The sequence below is a fragment of the Telmatherina bonti genome, assembly GCF_933228915.1.
Source record: "Telmatherina bonti genome assembly, chromosome: 11".
In the NCBI taxonomy this organism is placed as follows: Eukaryota; Metazoa; Chordata; class Actinopteri; order Atheriniformes; family Telmatherinidae; genus Telmatherina; species Telmatherina bonti.
Genome location: NC_136629.1, coordinates 17,789,672 through 17,809,093, shown reverse-complemented (window position 1 = coordinate 17,809,093; position 19,422 = coordinate 17,789,672). Strand labels below are relative to the sequence as shown.

Genomic DNA, 19,422 nt, shown 5'->3' with positions numbered 1-19,422 from the left:
AATTTGAGCTGTTTCACTAATCAATGTTGTTTAGTTGGAGTGAAGATTTGAGAAACAGCTGCGGGGAAAGGAACAAAAATGCTTTAGAAACAGGCAAAGCTTCAGGATCAAACTTTGTTTAAATTGTATGATGAGCATTACTTTTTCAGTCTTTTGCCTGGGAGTTTTTAGCTATGCCTGAGGCGGATTTTCTACCTGCAGTAAGGTGTGAAAAATAAATACAAAGAGATCTCTGTCTTTTGATATTTGAACTAAATCATAAAAACAGTTTCCCTTTTCTTTTTTTATGGTTTGTTTTGTATGCCAAATTCACGAACAGAAGGTTGTAAATGTATGTGTTGTGACATATCAAGCATCGACATCTTTCAATGCACTGCCGAGATCTCAGTGGCATACGGTATTCATGCTGGCTTATATTTGCACCATCTGCCTTGCAAACACAGTGGAAAAAATGTCACCTGAACTCAAAATAGCAGAGATCTGCTACACTAGTATAAATCTGAAATTTTGATCTTATTACGTTTTAAGCCAACATCAATGGCCGATACATAAATCTCACATACTGACACTGTTCCCAGAAAAACGTTTTTTTAAAACAAATCCCAAAATTCATCTGCTATCAGAAAATCTGCCATCAGTTCAACTCAGATGAATTTATGGAGGAGATACATAAGCGCCCATTGCATACATGACTTGCATATGTAAGAACAAGCCATTGATGAAGAGGCATAATGTATGCCACTTTACCACAGTTAGTATTGTTGTGGACCATGTCCATCCGTTTACAACCATCTTTTGATATCTAAACGTGAAGAAGCAGCATTTAGCTGTTATGCTGCAAACAAGTGGAACAAACTACCAGTGTCACCAAATAGACACTTTTAAATCCAGGTTAAAAACATTTTTCTCATGCGCCTATATGCATGAAATCTGCACAGTAATTTTTTAATTGATCTTGCTTTTATTTATTTATGATTTTATGGTAATTTTTGCTATCTGGTATGTTCTTTTATCCTTCTTTACACCATCTGTAATGATTTTAATGTTTTATGTAAAGTGCTTTACATGGTCTTTTACATGAAAGGTGTTGTACAAATAAACTCGCCTTGCCTTTCATACGTCTAGCAGGGTAAGGCATCAGGTCACAGAGCTGAAATAATCTCCAACTGCTTTCTTGAACATGTCAATGAGTTCACTGGACTCAAATGGCCTCCAACAGAACAGGATGTGGTGGAGCAGGAGATTCTCATCATAGGTGTGCAGCTGACAAATCAGCAGCAACTGTATGCTGTATGCTAAGATCTAAAGTTAGAGTAAAATCTCCGACAGAAATTTCCAACATTTCTGTTAAATATATGACACCAAAACTCTAGGCAGCTCTTAAGGCACATACAGGGTCCAAACACCTGGTACCTGCAAAGTGGACCTTATAAATTGGCCATTGGGTTGGAATTTTAGAGCAACATATGCTTTCATAAAGGCCACATCTTTTCTGTGGTTAGTTTAGCAGGACAATATGCCAGATCTCATTCTGCATGACTAACAACAGAATGACTTCATGCACACTATATGTGTGCTTGACTGGCCTGGCTGCGGTCCAAATCTATCGCCCACTGAAAATGCATGGAGCACTATGAGGAGGAGAATCAGACAACACCCATGCACACCTGAGCAGTATGACATCTTGTTTTCAGCCAGTATTTATCTAATTCCTCTGCCATAAATCCAACCATTTATATCCTCTGTGCCCAAATGTCTAAAAAAAATATCATTACAAAAAAGCTAATGTAACACACACTCAGCTTTGTTTGAGTGTGTTGCTAGTGTCAAATTCCACATTTTTATATTTTCCAAGAATGAAAGACATTGAAATTTTTTATTTTTGTAAAAATGAAGCCCTGCGATGGACTGGCGAGCTGTCCAGGGTGTACCCTGCCTGTCGCCCAAAGCCGGCTGGGATAGGCTCCAGCTTCCCCGCGACCCTGAATTGGAATAAGCGGTTCGGAAAATGAATGAATGAATGAATGTAAAAATGAATAAAGAAGTCATAATGGGACATATATGCTTTATTAATCTTTCACAAGAAAATGAAACATTTAATGTGCAAAGACTTAGCTTAAGAATTTGCATGTGGAGGATCAGATTTTCTCTCCATGTAAAACATCATCCCCATAGATATAAAATCATGCCAAAATTTGCAGTCTTAAATAAGCAAATTCATGGTACGTTACCTCATATCAACAGGATATATATGTGAGCTCACCTTAAACAAAAATAGAGACTTAACCTGCCTAATCCCCCGACAGTTTAGTTCGTCTTCAGATAATCAGTTTAAACTTTACTAGAGGGTATCAAGAGGTATCAGTGAGTCAAAAATGTGAATCAGGGAAAGCCTTCTTTTGTAAAAATTACTATTTACACATCATGCTAGAAGATTATTATAGGTGACTGCAAGACCAATACAGCAAATTCAGCCTCAACGAGATAACTTTGCTTAAAACCCATGGTTTTGATTCAGGCATTTGGAAATGTCTGCTCCAAAGCTTCTAGCCTCATTATGAAATCTATTTCACAGTGACACTTTTAGTGAAATCACTTCTACTGGCCCTACTTTCCATATAACATAAAGCAAATTCGTTGTTGCCAAAATATTCTGTTTTTCCTGTTGACCTGAGCAACAACAGAGAAACGACAATGGTAGCCTTTCAGCTTCTTACTGCCACTCTTCATATACTGTACAAAGACATGTTGAGCAGCAGCATTCAGGACTAAAGCCAACTAAACTAAGCCTATTTGTGGCCCTATTCCAGCTTATAGGGCTCTTCGTCTTTGGAAAGCCAGCAATGGTGGTAGCAAACAAAGTGATTGGAAACAAATGCTGAAAATAATGTTTTTTATTAAACATTTTCATTTTTTTTTTTTTTAATTTATCTGCTTCATTAAAGAAAGTACTGTCACTTTATAAAACTTTATCCAAACCTTATGAGACTTTTTTGAGCAACTTAGTCACTGTCATGTCATATTGTCTGGATTTCTTCCTGCTCCTGTTGTCCAGGCAATGTGCCTTAGCTAAAGAGTGCACCTTATCCACCATTTTAAGAACAGAGGTTTTGTTTGCATGACGGACTTCTGACTCTTACAAGAAGGACTATGTGGCTATTTAGCATATGCCGAAGTATGAATGAAATGAAAAAAACTGGTATAGACTACAAGGTGAGGAACAGCAACAACTGGAGGCCACTTTCCAGGCTAAAACAGGCGTTAGCTACTAGCTAGGTCTGGGCCCTGCTGAGTGAGCAGGGATTTGGGCTGCTAAAGGAAGCTGTTGGTGCATTTGTCCACTGGGGAACTGAAAGTATCCATTCATTGGTTCTTCATCTGCTCAGAAATACGGGGTTACTGACATAAGCAACCATAATTTGCATTTGCAAACAGAAGCCGTTAAAACTTAGCTTCAGGTAATAATAATGGAGAGTGTGAGCAACATCACTTTCTAAATCTTGGCAGCGAATGTTTCCTGCCTCGATGGGATTTTATCACACTTCTTATCCTTACTCATTAACACTCGAGTATACAGAAAAATATACATATGGTGAAGGCAAGAAAGACTAGATATAAGGACAAAGTAATGATCACTTTTATCATACAGGGACTTTGTGTGCACTATGCAGTCATGAGTTACCATCATCCCCATTGCTTTCCCACTCAGTGAAGGTCTTCTGACTGTTATCTATTTCAGTAAGTCAAAACACAATTTCCACAAATCCCCTAATTTTTTGGACCCTTCCCCGAGGAGAAACCTTTTCTTTGTTCTGAAAAACAACTCATGTATGATGGGTGCATTGCTAATTCTCAAGAACAATAATTAACCAACCTGACAGCTCACATAGTTAAAATCTTTTCTGTTGGATTCTGATGAATTAGTTTCATTACCAAGTCCTCCAACTGAAACTACCAAGTAGACCATTTCTTATTCTTACAAGTATTTCTTTTAGTACCCTGATATATAGGCAATGTTAGACTTATGGACGGTCAAAAGATGGACAAAAAATTCACAATTTCTACACTTTCAAGGCTCCAAAACGTACATGTCTGGTTTTTCCCTAATGAAATTTGGATTTAATGATGTTTTTCTTGACTAGAAACAATCGGGAGGCCATGGTAGGGTCATGACAGCAGGCTTTCATACAAGAAACCCCCATCTGATACCTCTCCCACCCAATATCGCCCACAGATCACCTTCACAGATATTTAGGTTAGGACATGAAATGACATGGCTACAATAACAGGCCTCTCTTCTATATGAGCGTTTGGGTATCAGTAGGCTTCAGCTGGATAAAGGAAAGTTATATGAATGAATGAAAACAAACAGAGTCTTAGATATTACACATTTTCTTGTGAGCTGCTGAGATCTAGTCTAGGTCATCTTTTTTATGAAGGGGAAAACAGATCAATCAAATAAGAATGGTACTGATTATCATGTGTGATCTTCCACAATATTCACATCTGTTTTAAACTGATCAGATAGATTTTGTGGGGATTGTCACACTATTCAGATTCTGCTCATCATGGACTTCATGGTTTAGGAGTTTCTGCGTTCAGCTTATTAATGTTACTTTATCACCCCAATATTACTGAGTCATGGCCTACGCATTGAACTTTATAACCAATTTTGATTATTTTCCTCTCAAACCTCATCTGGTCATTTACTTATTTATTTTGTTTATGGTATGACAGCTTCAAAGTTATCAGTGAAAACACAATTCATTCTTTCTGTGTTGACATTTACGCCTCCATCATCCCACCCACGTGGCTATATTGCCACCATTACCACAAATTACAAAAACACTTTATTTGCAGCTCTGCAGCTTGACCACAAGAGGATGAAGGGTATAAATCAGATTGTGCAGTGTGGTAAAACTTGCTGAAGGGTTTCATCAGTCACAGCCCACCTACTGATCTGGAAGACTTAGAGTAGATGCACAGACTGTGAGGGGGAGCAAGAAATCATGAACGGCAAGAAAACTCCTCGTCACTAGCTTCATCAGTCTGCTTCCTCCTCAACAGGAAGAACTTCGCCTGTGTACAAGCCCAGAAAGGAAATGCTATTTTAGTTGCTCTGTGAACATTATGACAATAAAGAATCAGGATTACATCAGAGAGTAACTTGAAGGTCCTCAAGTTTGACCACATTGTTTTTATAACAGGAACTTACTTTGAGTTCAGTCATTTTTAAGCAGTTGCCATTCCAGACTTAAAAGTGAATGAACAAATAAAAAAAGGGAGTATGTCTCACAGCCTGTGATTTTGTCGTAAAAGATAAAAGCATTGCATCCATTGGAGAATAAAAAGTCTGAATTTTGCTTCTAAATCTTTGTTAACCTGCAAGTGAGTGTACAGCTCATCTGTGCATGAGAGTATCACTTTGTTTTTAAGCGGGAAAATTAGAGATTTTACTCCTGAAAAGCTAATAATGTTAACAATTATTAAGAGCATTGAGATATGTAAACTTAAAAATGACTCAGTCCATGGTGTGAATTAGCCAAAAGATGACTTCATAGCAAGCATGAAAGAATACCTACGAGGTGTGAAGCTGAAGAGAAAGGAAGAAAAAAGTGTTGCACATACTGTCCCCTGCAGGCTGTGCAGCAAACTGTTCCTTTACAGAAACTGCAGGTGACGGGTCAGTGAATCAAAAAAATTACAACAATGGATTGCCATTTTCAGGATCACTGAGAGCATAATAATCCCGAATAATTAGCTCCTCATTTACTGCATTTGATCAGCAGATTGAAAGTCAAGCCCAATGAACAGGGAGGGATTTCAAAGAAGAATAAAAGTGCCGATACAAACAAAGCATTTATCAGTTGCTTTATATGTTGACATAATAGTATGTTAGTATATACACAAAGCATTTATACTGTGTTTTCTTCCAAATGTAATTTTCAGACAGAGATGTTCTTGATGCTCTTAATAACCAGAAACCTCAGCATTTATTAAAATTCTTTCTCATGATCATATTGAGAGCATCTCCACAACACACTTGGGAATATGTTCAGAAGAGTCGTGAAATGTAAATGAAAAATGTAATAAATATAATATAATATAATATAATATAATATAATATAATATAATATAATATAATATAATATAATATAATATAATATAATATAATATAATATAATATAATATAATATAATATAATATATAATATAATAATTTGAATAAATATTTATGTATTTAATAAATATATAAAATTAAATCAATTTAAATTTACAAAACTGAATAACTTAAAGGAAAATGCATAAAAACGGCAACATCACAGGCATGACAGAAGCAAAGACCCCATGATGATTTAGAGCTGCTTTAATGCCTCTGAGTTTGAGCAACTCAAAATCATCAACAGGAAAGCGAATACTCAAGTTAATCCAGCTGTAATCCAGGATAACATGAGGGAGGCTTTTCAAATTGAAGCTGAGAAAAAGTTATGCTGTGGCCACACTTCTCTTTCTCACTGTAGATACTGCTCCTATTGGTGGAAAGAAGCTTTGGAAACATCATGCTCTTCCTTACATATTTATAATCTGCAACCTGCCATGGATAAATGGCAAATTTAGAGTCTACATCTGTAACAGAAAGAGAAGAGATTTCACCTTCCCAATCCCAGCAATGAAGTCCATAAACTGATCTTTGACTTGAGAGCTTTTCTTTTCCTAGATGCTTTAGAAAATGTAGGAACTGAATGATTTGATCAGACACAATGATCAGAAGGATAAATGTGAAGTTACAGGCGATAAACTACTTGTTAAGTTGTTATTAATATTTTTCTGTTGAGTACTTTTCCCTTAATGCGAAAAAAAGGGCCACAAAACAACACCAGCACAGACAGAAGCGACAGGTATTTCCTTCATCCCCTGAGATTTTGTTCAGCATACGGACTCATAATGAGTCAATCAATAAATCATTAAATCATTATGCAATCATTAAACGCAACTTTTTCTTTAAGTGATTGTTCATTAATCTGCCACAGTTATTCCAAGACACACAAGGAGAGACTGCAGCTGATCAGCGGAGTTGACAGTTTCATCTGCTCTGTTTGGGAAGCTCTTCATTATCTCGCCTGAATTTAATCACTGGTATAAGTTATGTGTGACTTCAGGACGGTGGTGCTGCTGGTGTTTTGAGGGATGGGTTGACATCCACTGTCAGGTGTTTCAACGAAACTGAAACAAGCAAGTCATGAGTACTTATGGCACAAATTCCTGAGAACAGAAATAATTGTCAGTTTGCATCTTCTTTTCTTTTGTCATTTCACAACTTTTCAACATTAAAGACATCCAACGTGTTTCTGTATCAGATAATATGACCTAAATGCACCTATCTTTAGCTTATCTTGACTTTGTGACACTAAAAAGGACTTACCTATCCTACATCGCTCATCACACCGTCTACCATTTATCTAACTGCAATCTACGTTGTCATGGAAACTGAGGATTTAAAACAGGAATGTTGGCTCTTCGTCATCTACACATTCCCTCTCCTTCAACCCTGCAATCGTGTCTCCTCTCAGTCATGTTTACTTTAGTGAAACAGAAGAGTGAAATAAAAAACCTAGCAAAAACACTAAATAAACTGACAGAAACAGTAAAGAACAAAAAAGGTGATTGTTTTAGATCACTTCCCGCTCAGTTCAGAATCAGATAAGCTACTCATCTTTAATGCAAATCGTGTGACTGGCAGTAAACACATCCTCTGCTACACATATATTCGTTGTCTCTGGCTCCATCCATCTACATGAACCCAAACAAGTTCATACATGAACTGAAATCAGGCCTGATAAGGAGGAGGGAGTCCCCTACAAAAACCAGGTTCAAAATGACAGTTAGACTCTTTTATACTCGTAATAATACTGTCAGAGCCTAGGTAATAATTAAGGGAGCACATATTACACCCATTTTTGAAATTTACAATAAAAAAAGTCGGGCAGACAAACCAGTTTCTCTCAATCCCCACACATTGGTGCTTCTCACTCAGACAGAGATTAAGCAGCAATTTATTTTGGGCAACATTGGAACATTTATTCAATCATTCTTCCTAACCGCTTCGTCCAGTTCAGGGTAGCGGGAAGCTGGAGCCTATCCCAGCAATCACTGGGTGAGAGGCAGGGTCCAGTCCATCACAGGGCCAACACATTGTAATGGGAATCAGGTTTCAATGTTATAAATGCCAAATGGACATGCTGGGACTAACTAGCCTGTGTTTACAAGGTTGCTATGTTTTACTTGTAATTCATCACGATTGTGGTGAATGTGAAGACCTGGTTCTCAGACCAATAAAATACATTTTAATGTCTTATTTGACTTAATGATTGTTGTTAATTAATACTTCGATGGAGTGCGAGAGCAGGCAGGTATTTACAGATATAGAAGGTTGGTCAACTTTTCAGTGAGGCTTCGGCTGGTTAGAGAAGTCGATCCTGCAAACAGGTTTAATACAGAGAGAGATAATAAACAGTGATAGCAACACACAGGGGTAGTCTGGGAGAGGAAAGTGGAAAGAAAAGCATAAAGCCACTACTAAAATAAAAATAAAACACAAATAAAAACCAGAAAGACTGAGGAAGAACGAAGAGAGCAAGAAAAAGAGGAAAGTAAAATGAGAATAGAGACTTCCCTTTCCATTAGAAATCAAGTAAATGTTGTCTTAGTGTTGTATTCCATGGGATAAAAGAACAATCCAAATATTTTTTTTTTTTAACTCTGTAATGGACTGCATTCTGCCTCAGACAGGTGAGGTCAGAATTTCCATACATTATGTTCTGTTTTATGTCTGCAGAACTGATCCTGACTAGTTACTTGAAGGGGCTTTCTGTGATCACTACCACATAGAGAGACTGAATAAAGCACCTGAAAGTACTCAACACAGAAACATGGGCTCTATAAAAGCAGCATTTAGGTTCTGCACATGTTCAGAGAGAAACTCTTCTCCATAGCAACAGTAAAAAAAAAAAACCAAAAACATAATACAAACAAATTGCTGTCTGGTTAATTTTTTAAATAGATAAATTTATATTATTAAGTATTTTAAAGGTTGATTAAATTAGTTAATTAAATTTAAATAAATTTAGGATGCTAACATCTACCAAAGTAAGGACGTCATCGTTTTCTGGGCAAAGAAAACAACACTGTGAGGTTTATGCTTTTATTCTTCTCAGCCTGAAGGCTTCAGTTTGCTCCATAGCAACACCACAGGGGACCTTCACCTTGCATTTGTCATACTTCTAATCTTACTGGAAGTGCTGTCATTTGCAGAAATAGTCAGATGACTCTGCAGTTGAAGGGTGTATCTGTAATGAACAAGAAGACAAGTTCCACGTTATGAATTTAGAGGTGAAAGGAATAAGCCATTCATCCTTAGAGAATTGGCTGGACTAACGACACCTGGATGTTCCCGTGGACAGCAGATTGGACAGGAAATGGTGCAAGTTACAAGTTATGTTTTTAACCACGTCCTTAGCTGCAGCCATACAAGATGCCAAACACAGAAAGAAAGCAATCTGTGTGTGATGTGCAGAAACCTGAAAAATGTGAGAAAAGTAGATGTGCCTAAATAAAACAAAAACTATTTACAGGAATTTAACAATATCTGAACCGGGTTCCCTTAAATAACAAAAATAATTCAGTAAACATCTCACACAGGATCTGAGAGACGCAGCAGACCCTTAAGTCCATCCACCTATCGTTTGTTGAGACCTCATCAGAAAAAGTGGGAGAAATGGGGAACTTTTCAGAGGAGAAAAGACTTGGGTGTGTCAAATGATAAAATACCTGGACCAAATTAACAACAAGTCTTTTAGAGCAATGAATGCTCTCTAGAATGCATTTATATCTATATCAGCATAACCCATTTCTTTTTTTCCTGATACTATTTAAGGAAATGAGGGCAGGTTCAAAACTTCTGCCAAGTGCTAAAACCCAAATAAACACAATAAGTTATTCCATTTAATGGCACATAACACATGGCAGCTATCCACAGGCACATATATCATGTCCAGTGTTCTCAGGAAAACACATCATACTCATTAAACACAGAGCAACAGTGTCATTAACACAGGTTTATATTTTATTTAAAATAACCATAGATGTGAACTGCACTGACGCAAATCCTGTTTAAAGCAGCAGTCACATTTCCTGCTTATATTGTGCGTAGCAACATCTAGAGGGGTACACACTTCGTTTTTTCCAAACGACATTTGCCAAAATAATAACTTAAAAAAGGTTTTGAAAGAAAAAACAAAACAAAAAAAAAAAAAAAAAAGACACACACACAAACTATTTTTCAACTACAAATGGACACAAATCCCTTTTTGTTACTGCCTTTTTAACTTAGTGATAGTCATAATGACTAGGCACAACGTATCTGTGCATTAAATACTTCAGGTACACTTTAGCTTAAATAAATGCAATACTTTTGGTCTGAAGCTAAACTACGCGGTAACACTAGTGGAGACAAGTGCAAATGGTGCCTCTAAACACTTCACAGCTACATTCATACCCAACATCTCAAATATCTTGGAAAAGAAAAGTCTTCATGCAGGATCTGCACAGAAAACTCCAGCAGAGTAGGCATATTGCACAACACGCACACCTTACACTTCAAAGTGCTGCACTGATCTCATCGAGTCTCTTTAAATTAAAAACGTGTTCTGTTTTGTTTTTTTCTCTCTCCCTTCAGTGTGATTCTGTAACAATAAAGAAAAACAGATTATCTCCTCTCCACCCCTCCACCAAAAATGACAAAACCTCAAAAGACCCTTATCTGTCAAAGCATGGAGCAGCACAGGAGTAGTGCATGCTGACTTGGTAAGGCCTGTTGGGAAGGTTAGACTTTGGATCCAGTGAGGTGGGAATGGCTTGGGTGCTGCCATGCTGGGGGCCGTTGGGAGCCTGCAGGCTGGAGGTGGAGTGGCTGAGGTAGGAAGCAGGCCTGTAGTTGGGGGCTAAGCCAGACTGCGAGCCCTGGTGAGGATACTGCATGCTGGGCATGTGCAGGAACTGTGTCACAGTGGCTGGCTGGCCTGAACTGTGGAACACAGTCTGGCCCTGCTGCTGCTGGCTGGGCTGCTGACACTTTTGCTTGTTGGCCTCTTTGACATCACTGTCATGTGCACTGGGGTGGAAAAAACAAGACAATGAGTTGCACTGTTAATTAGTGAACAGAGTCAGTGCTATCAGATTGGCACTGATATTTATCTTGTACATCCAGTCTGAAATGTGTGAGCTATTGTCTTCCTGTACCGTATCTGACATGTGCTATGGTGTGTGTGTGTACTATTTGCAACTGTAAGAGGTCTGTACATGGAGTCACTACTGAGAAAATATATCCCTTTAGTGAATTATAACTCTGGAGCGGACATTTTACTGCTGTTTCATGAAAAGCATGCTTAGTCAAGGCAAGGTGTGGATACACACATGAGTAGTTTCTCTGCACAAGGGACGAGGTTCTCCCATGTGTAGCCAGTGAGGCGCTGTAGTCGGGGTGGCCAGGTAGGGGACAAGTGGAGGATGAGGCGCGAAGTGGCCACACAGGCAGCAGCCACCATTGAGGGTGCAAAGCACAAAAACACATGATCTAAAGTGAAAGCAAAGCAGATCCAGTAGTTAATGGGTTTAAATAAATACACACACATACATATACACATGAGCATTATGTCTTTTCAAAGCAAACGTCTTCTTTTCCGCTGGTCAAAAGTTGTCTGGTTTACTGAAAACACAACAGAGAATCTAGTTTTGCTGTGGAAAGCTTTGCTGATATTTTACATATTGCCATGGCAACTTGTTCTGAAACCGGTTTAGTGCCAGCTCAGGTGGATCTACAAGACTGACAGTGATGTTCTGGGGCTACTTCTGCTGAACAACAATGCAGGTTCCTGAGGGCCAACTTGCGATTAGTTAGAAGTAAAATGGGTTTTAAGGAACACATTCACTTCATTTCTCGACCACTCAATGGCAACAACCTTGACATACTTACATTTTCTATCATGTAAAGTACCTACAAGGAATAAAAATACATGAAATACAGCTTTGTGATTTACAGTTTATTCACCAGTCCTCCAACTCAGTTTTTAACAGTGTGGAGTGAAGCATTAAGGTCAACTTAAGGGGTGTTTATAGACTCAACTGTTCTTTGTCAGATTGAAGCTAATCTTGTGTTAAAGTACAACAGGAACTGAAGGTACTGACTCCCACCGGCTAACATTAAAATGTGCTACCTTTCTACACGAAATACTAAATCAGTCACGTGGGTGTCCTTCACTGACTTATGTGCAGCTTGAACATGTAGTCTGTCTGTATTGTGCTTTATATAACTCATGCTGACATGAATTTATCTATGGGTATAAATAAAACCTCATAGTATCTTTGATCTTTCTTATATCCTGTACTGTAAGCATGTTGAAGCACCGCTGGACTCCATGCACTGATTCATAGAGGGAGTGTGAATGGGTGCACTACAGGGGAGGCAGAAGTGACAACAGAAAGCCAACTACTGGGTCAATGTGTGTGGTTGAATAGTTTTCTTTGTTTAGGAAGGTTTTAATTGAGTAAAACGACCTGGAAGTATAATAACAGCAGCCAGGATAAGAGCTGGTTGGATTCTCAGAATGCTGAGGGAAAAGAAGCTTCAATGTTTCCTTTAATACACAGGAAAGACTGGATTTTTAGTTAATTATTTCTACACAGAGCTAATAACTGGGATTTTTGTCAATAAATATGAGGGAGAAATATGTCCGCTTGCATAAATAAGGATATGTAATAAGTTGTTCTGCTGTTGCTGGGTCTTGATGCGAGTTTGATTTGTAAGTTTTAAAGAGACGACAGATGTTTGTTTCTGCATCATCACATGTAAACAGGCTACAGTAGACCAGCATAATACTACTGCAATTTTAGAGAGTTGTGATTCTGCGTAAACTGTAAATACAATTATTATGAAAACTTCACAATAGAACTTTAAAAACAATATGTCAGATGTTGAAACAGACATTTTACAAGTTCACCAGTTACCATTGTGTTACGTAAACATTTGGGAAGTGAGAAAACCAGTTGCTCGACTTTAAGGAAAGGAATGTTTTACCATTTTTGTCTGATCAAGGATTTTAGCTCCCTTTAGTGACCAGATTTTTCATTTTCTTGATATGCTAAATGTTTTCTGTTGGTTCAGTTCAGCACCTGGACTCTGAAGCAATGCTATTTTGATGGATGTCTTGCTGAATCTGCAGGGCTTTCTCTGAAAAGACGTTGTCTGGATGGGAGCAGATTTTGCTTTAAAACCAGATATGGAAGCTGGCCATGCTATAGACACTAAAGCAACGCCATACCATCAGAGTGGCAGACCTTTGAACTGCTGCCTAACAAGCTGGATGCTCCCTTTCCTACGGTGTTCATGCCCCCCCCCCCAAAAAATGTTCAAATATTGATTAATTAATCACAGAATAATTTTCCACTCTGCCTTAGATTGTTTTAAATGAGCTTTGACTCAAAGAGGCAGTGGTGCTTCTGGATCATCTTCACATTGGCTTCTTTGCATGATGGGGTTTTAAACTGCATTTGTGAATTTCAGGAAGTATTGTGTTTACAGACAGTAATTTCTGGAGACATTCCTGAACCCATGCAGTGATTTACTGCAAAAAAATCAAGTTTGTTTTCATTGCAGTACTGCCTGAGGCCCCTGCACACACAGATTCCTTGTAATTCTTTAATTTGATTTTTTTTCAATAATATATTTGTATAGTCTTTTTCAGCAACCGTTAATTAAACAAAGTGCATTGCTAAAGATAAAGCATTATTAAAGCTAAGCACACAAAAGCAACTGTATTCTGTAAAATACAGGATGAGTTTTATAAAGAGAACATTACAGTAAAACGTAGACAAAACAAACTAAAAAAGCACTGTTCATATAGTATTTTACACTTTTTGTGGGAACTTCAAAGCCTTGGTAATTTTACTTTAGGGGACTTTTTTTTTTTTTTTTTTTTTTTTTTTTAAAAGATCCTTTTATATCTAGTCATGTAGACTTGTCATCTAGACTTGTTGAAAATTAACCTAATTAATTAGTTTTCATCCACCTTTTCCAGTCTTTCTCTGTATCCTGCTCTTACATTTCTAAGATCTGTTGCTGCCATCAACACATCAACAGCCATTTGCCATGAAATGCTACATATCTCAGTTTAACGTGTCTTATTTTGTTTGTGTTCTTTTGGGAATGAAATATGGGTTCATGGGTTTTGCATCGCATTCTGTTTTTATTTACATTTTACACATCATCCCAATGCTTTCGGGATTATGGTTGTAAAATTCTGAATATATAAATGAGAGGAATATGAGCTATAAAGTAGCAATATGTGACCTTCTGACCTTAAAGACATGTTTCCTTTTTTTTTGATGGTGCAGTGACATTACATATATGCATGGCACCATCGTTGCCTAGCAACATTCCAGGGCTAAGAAACCATGCTTCGCAACTTATGCTTCTGGGACACCACGCCATAAAAAAAGATGACTTTCACTTAATGTACATGCCAGACAACAACATGCCAGAAGCTGATATCAACACACTGAGAGGTTTTGGAACGTGCACTGCATCTGATTCAACAAAGAAACATAAAAAGGGCATTATTATAGGAGGAGACGGAAAGAAAGAAAGAAAAAAAGAAGGAGTAAGAGACAAGACAAGAGTCGACAGTACAGATAGGATGCAAGATGGATGCAGAGTTAGCAGTTGATAAGGGGTGTGTCACTGAAAAAATCTGCAAGTTTGTAGATGGGCTTTAATCAACAAACATTGTCCTTTGCCAAGGGGCAGCTGTAAGGATATACAGGCCAAACAGAAAATGCAACATACCTTGCAAGGAAACCTCTAGAAAGTAATCAGCGTACTTTGCCATGTACAGTTTAGTCTTCTCCAGGCTAGTCATAGGCCAGCCATCATGCAGATCTCCTTCATGAACAGCGACAGACAGGTAATATTCTATGAAATGAGCAGCTGTCGGGAGGTACAGGTTCCACTGGAAGGTTTCCAGAAGGAGAAGCTCCATGTGCAGTAAACCCTGCTTGGTAAGCACCAGGTTCATGGAGCTCATGCAGGTCAGGCTGTTCAGGGTTTCCAGCTTTGGCACCCGATCCTCCCTTTCCTCAAATTTACCTACAGAGAAGAACAATTAGATCTGTAATATCAGTGTAGGCAAAAATCCAGCTTTTGTAGTGTGAAATCGACAGCGGACTTACTCGCCAAAAGAAGACAAGAGAGTGAAACCATGTGAAGCTGCTGCATTGTGACATCGTAACGGTCCATGAAAAGGTCCAGCAGGTAGACAGCCAGGTGTCTGGCTGCAGGACAAAGCCTGAAGCGGTTGCTGATGATGGCTATGAGGTCTGAGAAGTATCGTCTCAAGTTGAGCTGAGGGGACTGACCTTTGTAGGAAGGCAACTTGAGCTCCTGTTAGACAACATATTGCACACTGATAGTTATGAAGTAATCAAAATTGACCATCTAGCAGCATACACTTATTTTTTTTTATGCCCATTAATGTATTAAAACCTGAAAATGTGTGACACAGAACTGAGATGTAATACTTTAAGTGAAGTTTTCTATGGAGGAAATATTGCATCCTTTGTTTAAATTAAAGCAACCAAAAATGTCCTATGTTGGACTCACTTTGTATCGCAGCGCCTGGTAAATATCTGCAGCAAGTTGTGCTTTCCACCATTGGTCCTCTAGCTCCATTTAACACTGTGCTTTGGAAAACTCTGAAATGCAACACATAGGTAAAGGTAACTTTGCATGGAAGATGCTTTCACTTCAGAAACTAAATTGCGAAACAGCCACATAGCTGTTCACATCAGCGATCAGTGAGTATCCTGATAAATCCTCTGTCGGTTCTGTCTTTTTCTCAACTAGGACGTGGAAATGAAGGTAACTGTGCGTCAATAAATAAAGTTTTCTTCATTTCATTTCGTTACAAACGTTTCATGTGTGGAGACTCACCCAATGAGCACATGTAGTGAATATTACAGGCAGTTTGACTGAAGTAAACCTCAATGTAAACTAGCCGGACAGGCTTTGCCCTCACTCATTGCTGTAGTTAGCGAGGCTTGTCGGCTCAGCTACACGAGCTCATCAAACTCTGCAGATGCGTTCAAAAGCTGCTCGGAAATAGAAACTCCAGGTTTGAAGACAGTTAGCTGAAACGAAACCGGGAATGTGCAGAAAAAGAAAAAATAAACAAAAAATTAAAATTTTTAAATTTACCTGATGATACATTGTATTTATATGGATATATATTTTTCCCAGAGAAATGTTTACTCTGGATCACTGCAATCTTGTAAGGGAAATTTCTGAAGTCGGAGCGTTTTTGATTAGCACCTGAAAGCATCACTCCACTGCCTGCACTGCTGAGCTTGAAGTAATGCACAGGATGCAGCCAATTACAAGTCAGTCCAACAACAGTCAACATCCAATCACTGCGCAGATTGGACAGCTTTGGTTTGGATTTACATTTTATAAAAGATGTAAAGACTGTTTCTAGGCAGTCTTCATATTTTCATTATCGGTAGTTAATAACTTGCTTTTTTTTTTGTTTACAATAAATAGTCTGTAGAGAGGACAACCAAAATACAATAAGTAAGGATTCAGAAATCCAAACCATGCTTTGTCTGGCTGTGACTTTATACTGTAAAAGTATTTAGAGGTAGAGTTATAGTGGAACACGGAATGCTAAGCAGCCATAGGAAAAGCACTTTTAGCACATAATTGAAAATATTTTGTTTTTGTTCCTTGAATAAGGTTTCTACAAACACAAGGTTTGCTGTCATTCAAGATATTTTTGGCAATTTGTTTCACAGATTAAGCCAACAGGCATCTAAAAGAATAATATAGACATGTAAATAAATTTAGAAGTTAACATTAGAATGGGAGTTTACAAAATTGCTTGGAATTGGTTCAGTATGGGACAAAAACACAAAAGCTGGTAACTTCTAAATCAATGTTATTGCTACAGCTTCGACATGTCATTATCATGGTTAAGGGTTCTAAAGAGTGAAACACATCAGAAGCCCTTCTCCAAGATCTTGAAGTCACTTATTACAAGAACATTACAATGTATGTAAAACATTTTCACAAAAGTTAATGGATTAAAGTTGCCTTGTAAATCTGACATTAGTAGATATTAGTACATAAGCGTTTGAAAATAATGGATAAAACAAGCAAATTCCTGTGTCTCAGCATGAGACCCTAGTCATGCCCAGAAGAAGACCCAAAGTAATTTTTTTATGCAAGGTTGCATTTTTATGGTTGAGTAAAAAACATTTACAAGGCAGGGGAATACTTGCAGTATATTTGACATCTTTCTTCCTTAATGGACCTCACTTTAATATGTAGCATGAGATTAATCACTTCATGTGGTCAGGATTACTATGCAGATGTTAAAATATGCACATTTAAAATAGCTTCTTAAGGCTCTGGATGCTGTGGGGCTGTCCTGGCTGACACGTCTCTGCAGCATCGCGTGGACATTGGGGACAGTGCCTCTGGATTGGCAGACTGGGGCAGACCGGAGGCTGTGCTCCAACTATGGGGAATCACACTTCTCATCCTCCCTGGAAAGGTCTATTCATGGGTTCTGGATAAAAGGGTCTGTTGGATAGTTGAATCTCTGATTGAGGAGGAGCAGTGCGGTTTTCCTCCTGGTCGCGGAACAGTGGACCAGCTCTATACCCTCTTTGGGGTCTTTGGGCATGGGAGTTTGTCCATCCAGTCGACATGTGCCTTGTAGACTTGGAGCCCGGCCACCCTTCCTCCGCAGGGCTCTCCCTTAGAGATAGGGTGGGAAGCTTGGTCTTCCAGGACGGGCTCAGAGTAGAGCCGCTGCTCCTCCACGTTGAGAGGAACCAGCTGAGGTGGCTCGGGCATCTGGTCAGGATGCCTCCTGGACCTCCCTGGTGAGGTGTTCCGGGCATGTCCCTCTGGGAGGAGACCCCGGGGAAGACCCAGGACAGGTTGGAGGGATTATATCTCTCAGCTGGCTTGGGAACGCCAGGGCAGGGAAGTTGGCAAATGTGGCTGGGAAGAGGGAAGTCTGGATGTCCTTGCTTAGACTGCTGCCCCCGCGACCCGACCCTGGATAAAGCGGCAAAAAATGCCATGGCATGGCAAATAGCTTCTAGGTCTTATGAAGTTATTCTAATCATAATGACAAATAAGGAATTTTTCTGTTCCAAAGTAAAAACAAAACTGTGCCAGTTTAGAGCACTTTGCTGATGAGCAGTTGGCCAGAACACCTGCTAACAGGTTCATAAGTTTGACTGAGAGTTAAACAAAACACCTGATTGCAGTGATCGCCTCAATGGTCTGTTAAACAAAATATTAGTTTTCCAGTCCCATCATGATTTTATTGTTTTAAATTCTGTTGATCAGCCAAAATTCAAACTCGATGTCAGGATTTTCATTTAATATAGTCAATTTCAACTCATTTCAATGACAGCTGTATCATTTTTCCTTATTTAATGCAAGGGTGCTAGTACACTTGAGCACAACTGTAAATGTGTAACTGAGGAAAATATGGTTGAAACTGCATTTATTCTTCTCAGGAAATTTCAGGTTGTTCATAATGTTTTATAAAAGGATAAGTAGTCAAATGCAAACATCATGAACATGAATATCATGTACTGGTTCACACTAAAGCAAAAGGAAACATTTGAAGTTAGTCTCATTTAAAAATATTCTGCCGTTGTTTTACTGTTCTGCCCCAATTGAGGTCAAATTTAGCTTTATTGGGCCTCTGAAAAAAGAAGAAAGAAAGTGCTTGACACCCCCTCACTAAATAAATGTTTAAAATGTTGCCTTCAGTTTGAGGCTTCATTAGTACTGCAGCAATCAGGACCAGTACAGCACATCATAAGGATTACATGTTGATTAATTAATGTTTCTTTTTAACTTATATTTACATTTTTGTTTTTATTTGGTCAGATTACAACAGTACAAAGTATCTTAAAAAAAAGGAATTTAAATGACTTTAGTAATCTTTTATAAATCCATTAATGGCTCTTAAGCAGGTACATTTTAGTGTCCAGCTGTTTCACTCTTCCAACAATGGATCAGTGACAAAAACCTTTAAACATTTAAATACAATACAATACAATACAATACAAATGACATTCAATTTTTTTTATCAAGTTAATTGCAATTTCTCTTGGGGAAAATTCACTGGGGGGAAAAAAAATGACTGAGGGTATTAAAGTGCTTCCCCAGGGCAGAGAGGATGGCTGCATCCAGGGGGTGATGTTAAGAGGATTAGTAATGCTAACCACTCTATGGTAGACATCACTGAGGTGGATGGCAGGGTCACTCTTAAATGGGCTGGAAGTGTCT

At 38.4% G+C, this 19,422-nt stretch overlaps 1 protein-coding gene across 1 annotated transcript; it reads right to left on the bottom strand.

Annotated features, from left to right (window-relative positions):
• Positions 1-10,814: 10,814 nt before the first annotated feature.
• Positions 10,815-15,780, bottom strand: ccnj (cyclin J; the record flags this gene model as incomplete). The annotated part of the gene is made up of 5 exons (XM_079248349.1): positions 10,815-11,169; positions 11,472-11,631; positions 14,899-15,198; positions 15,282-15,492; positions 15,712-15,780. The coding sequence occupies 5 exons, from the start codon at positions 15,778-15,780 to the stop codon at positions 10,815-10,817; spliced, it is 1,095 nt and encodes a 364-aa protein (XP_079104475.1).
• Positions 15,781-19,422: the final 3,642 nt, after the last annotated feature.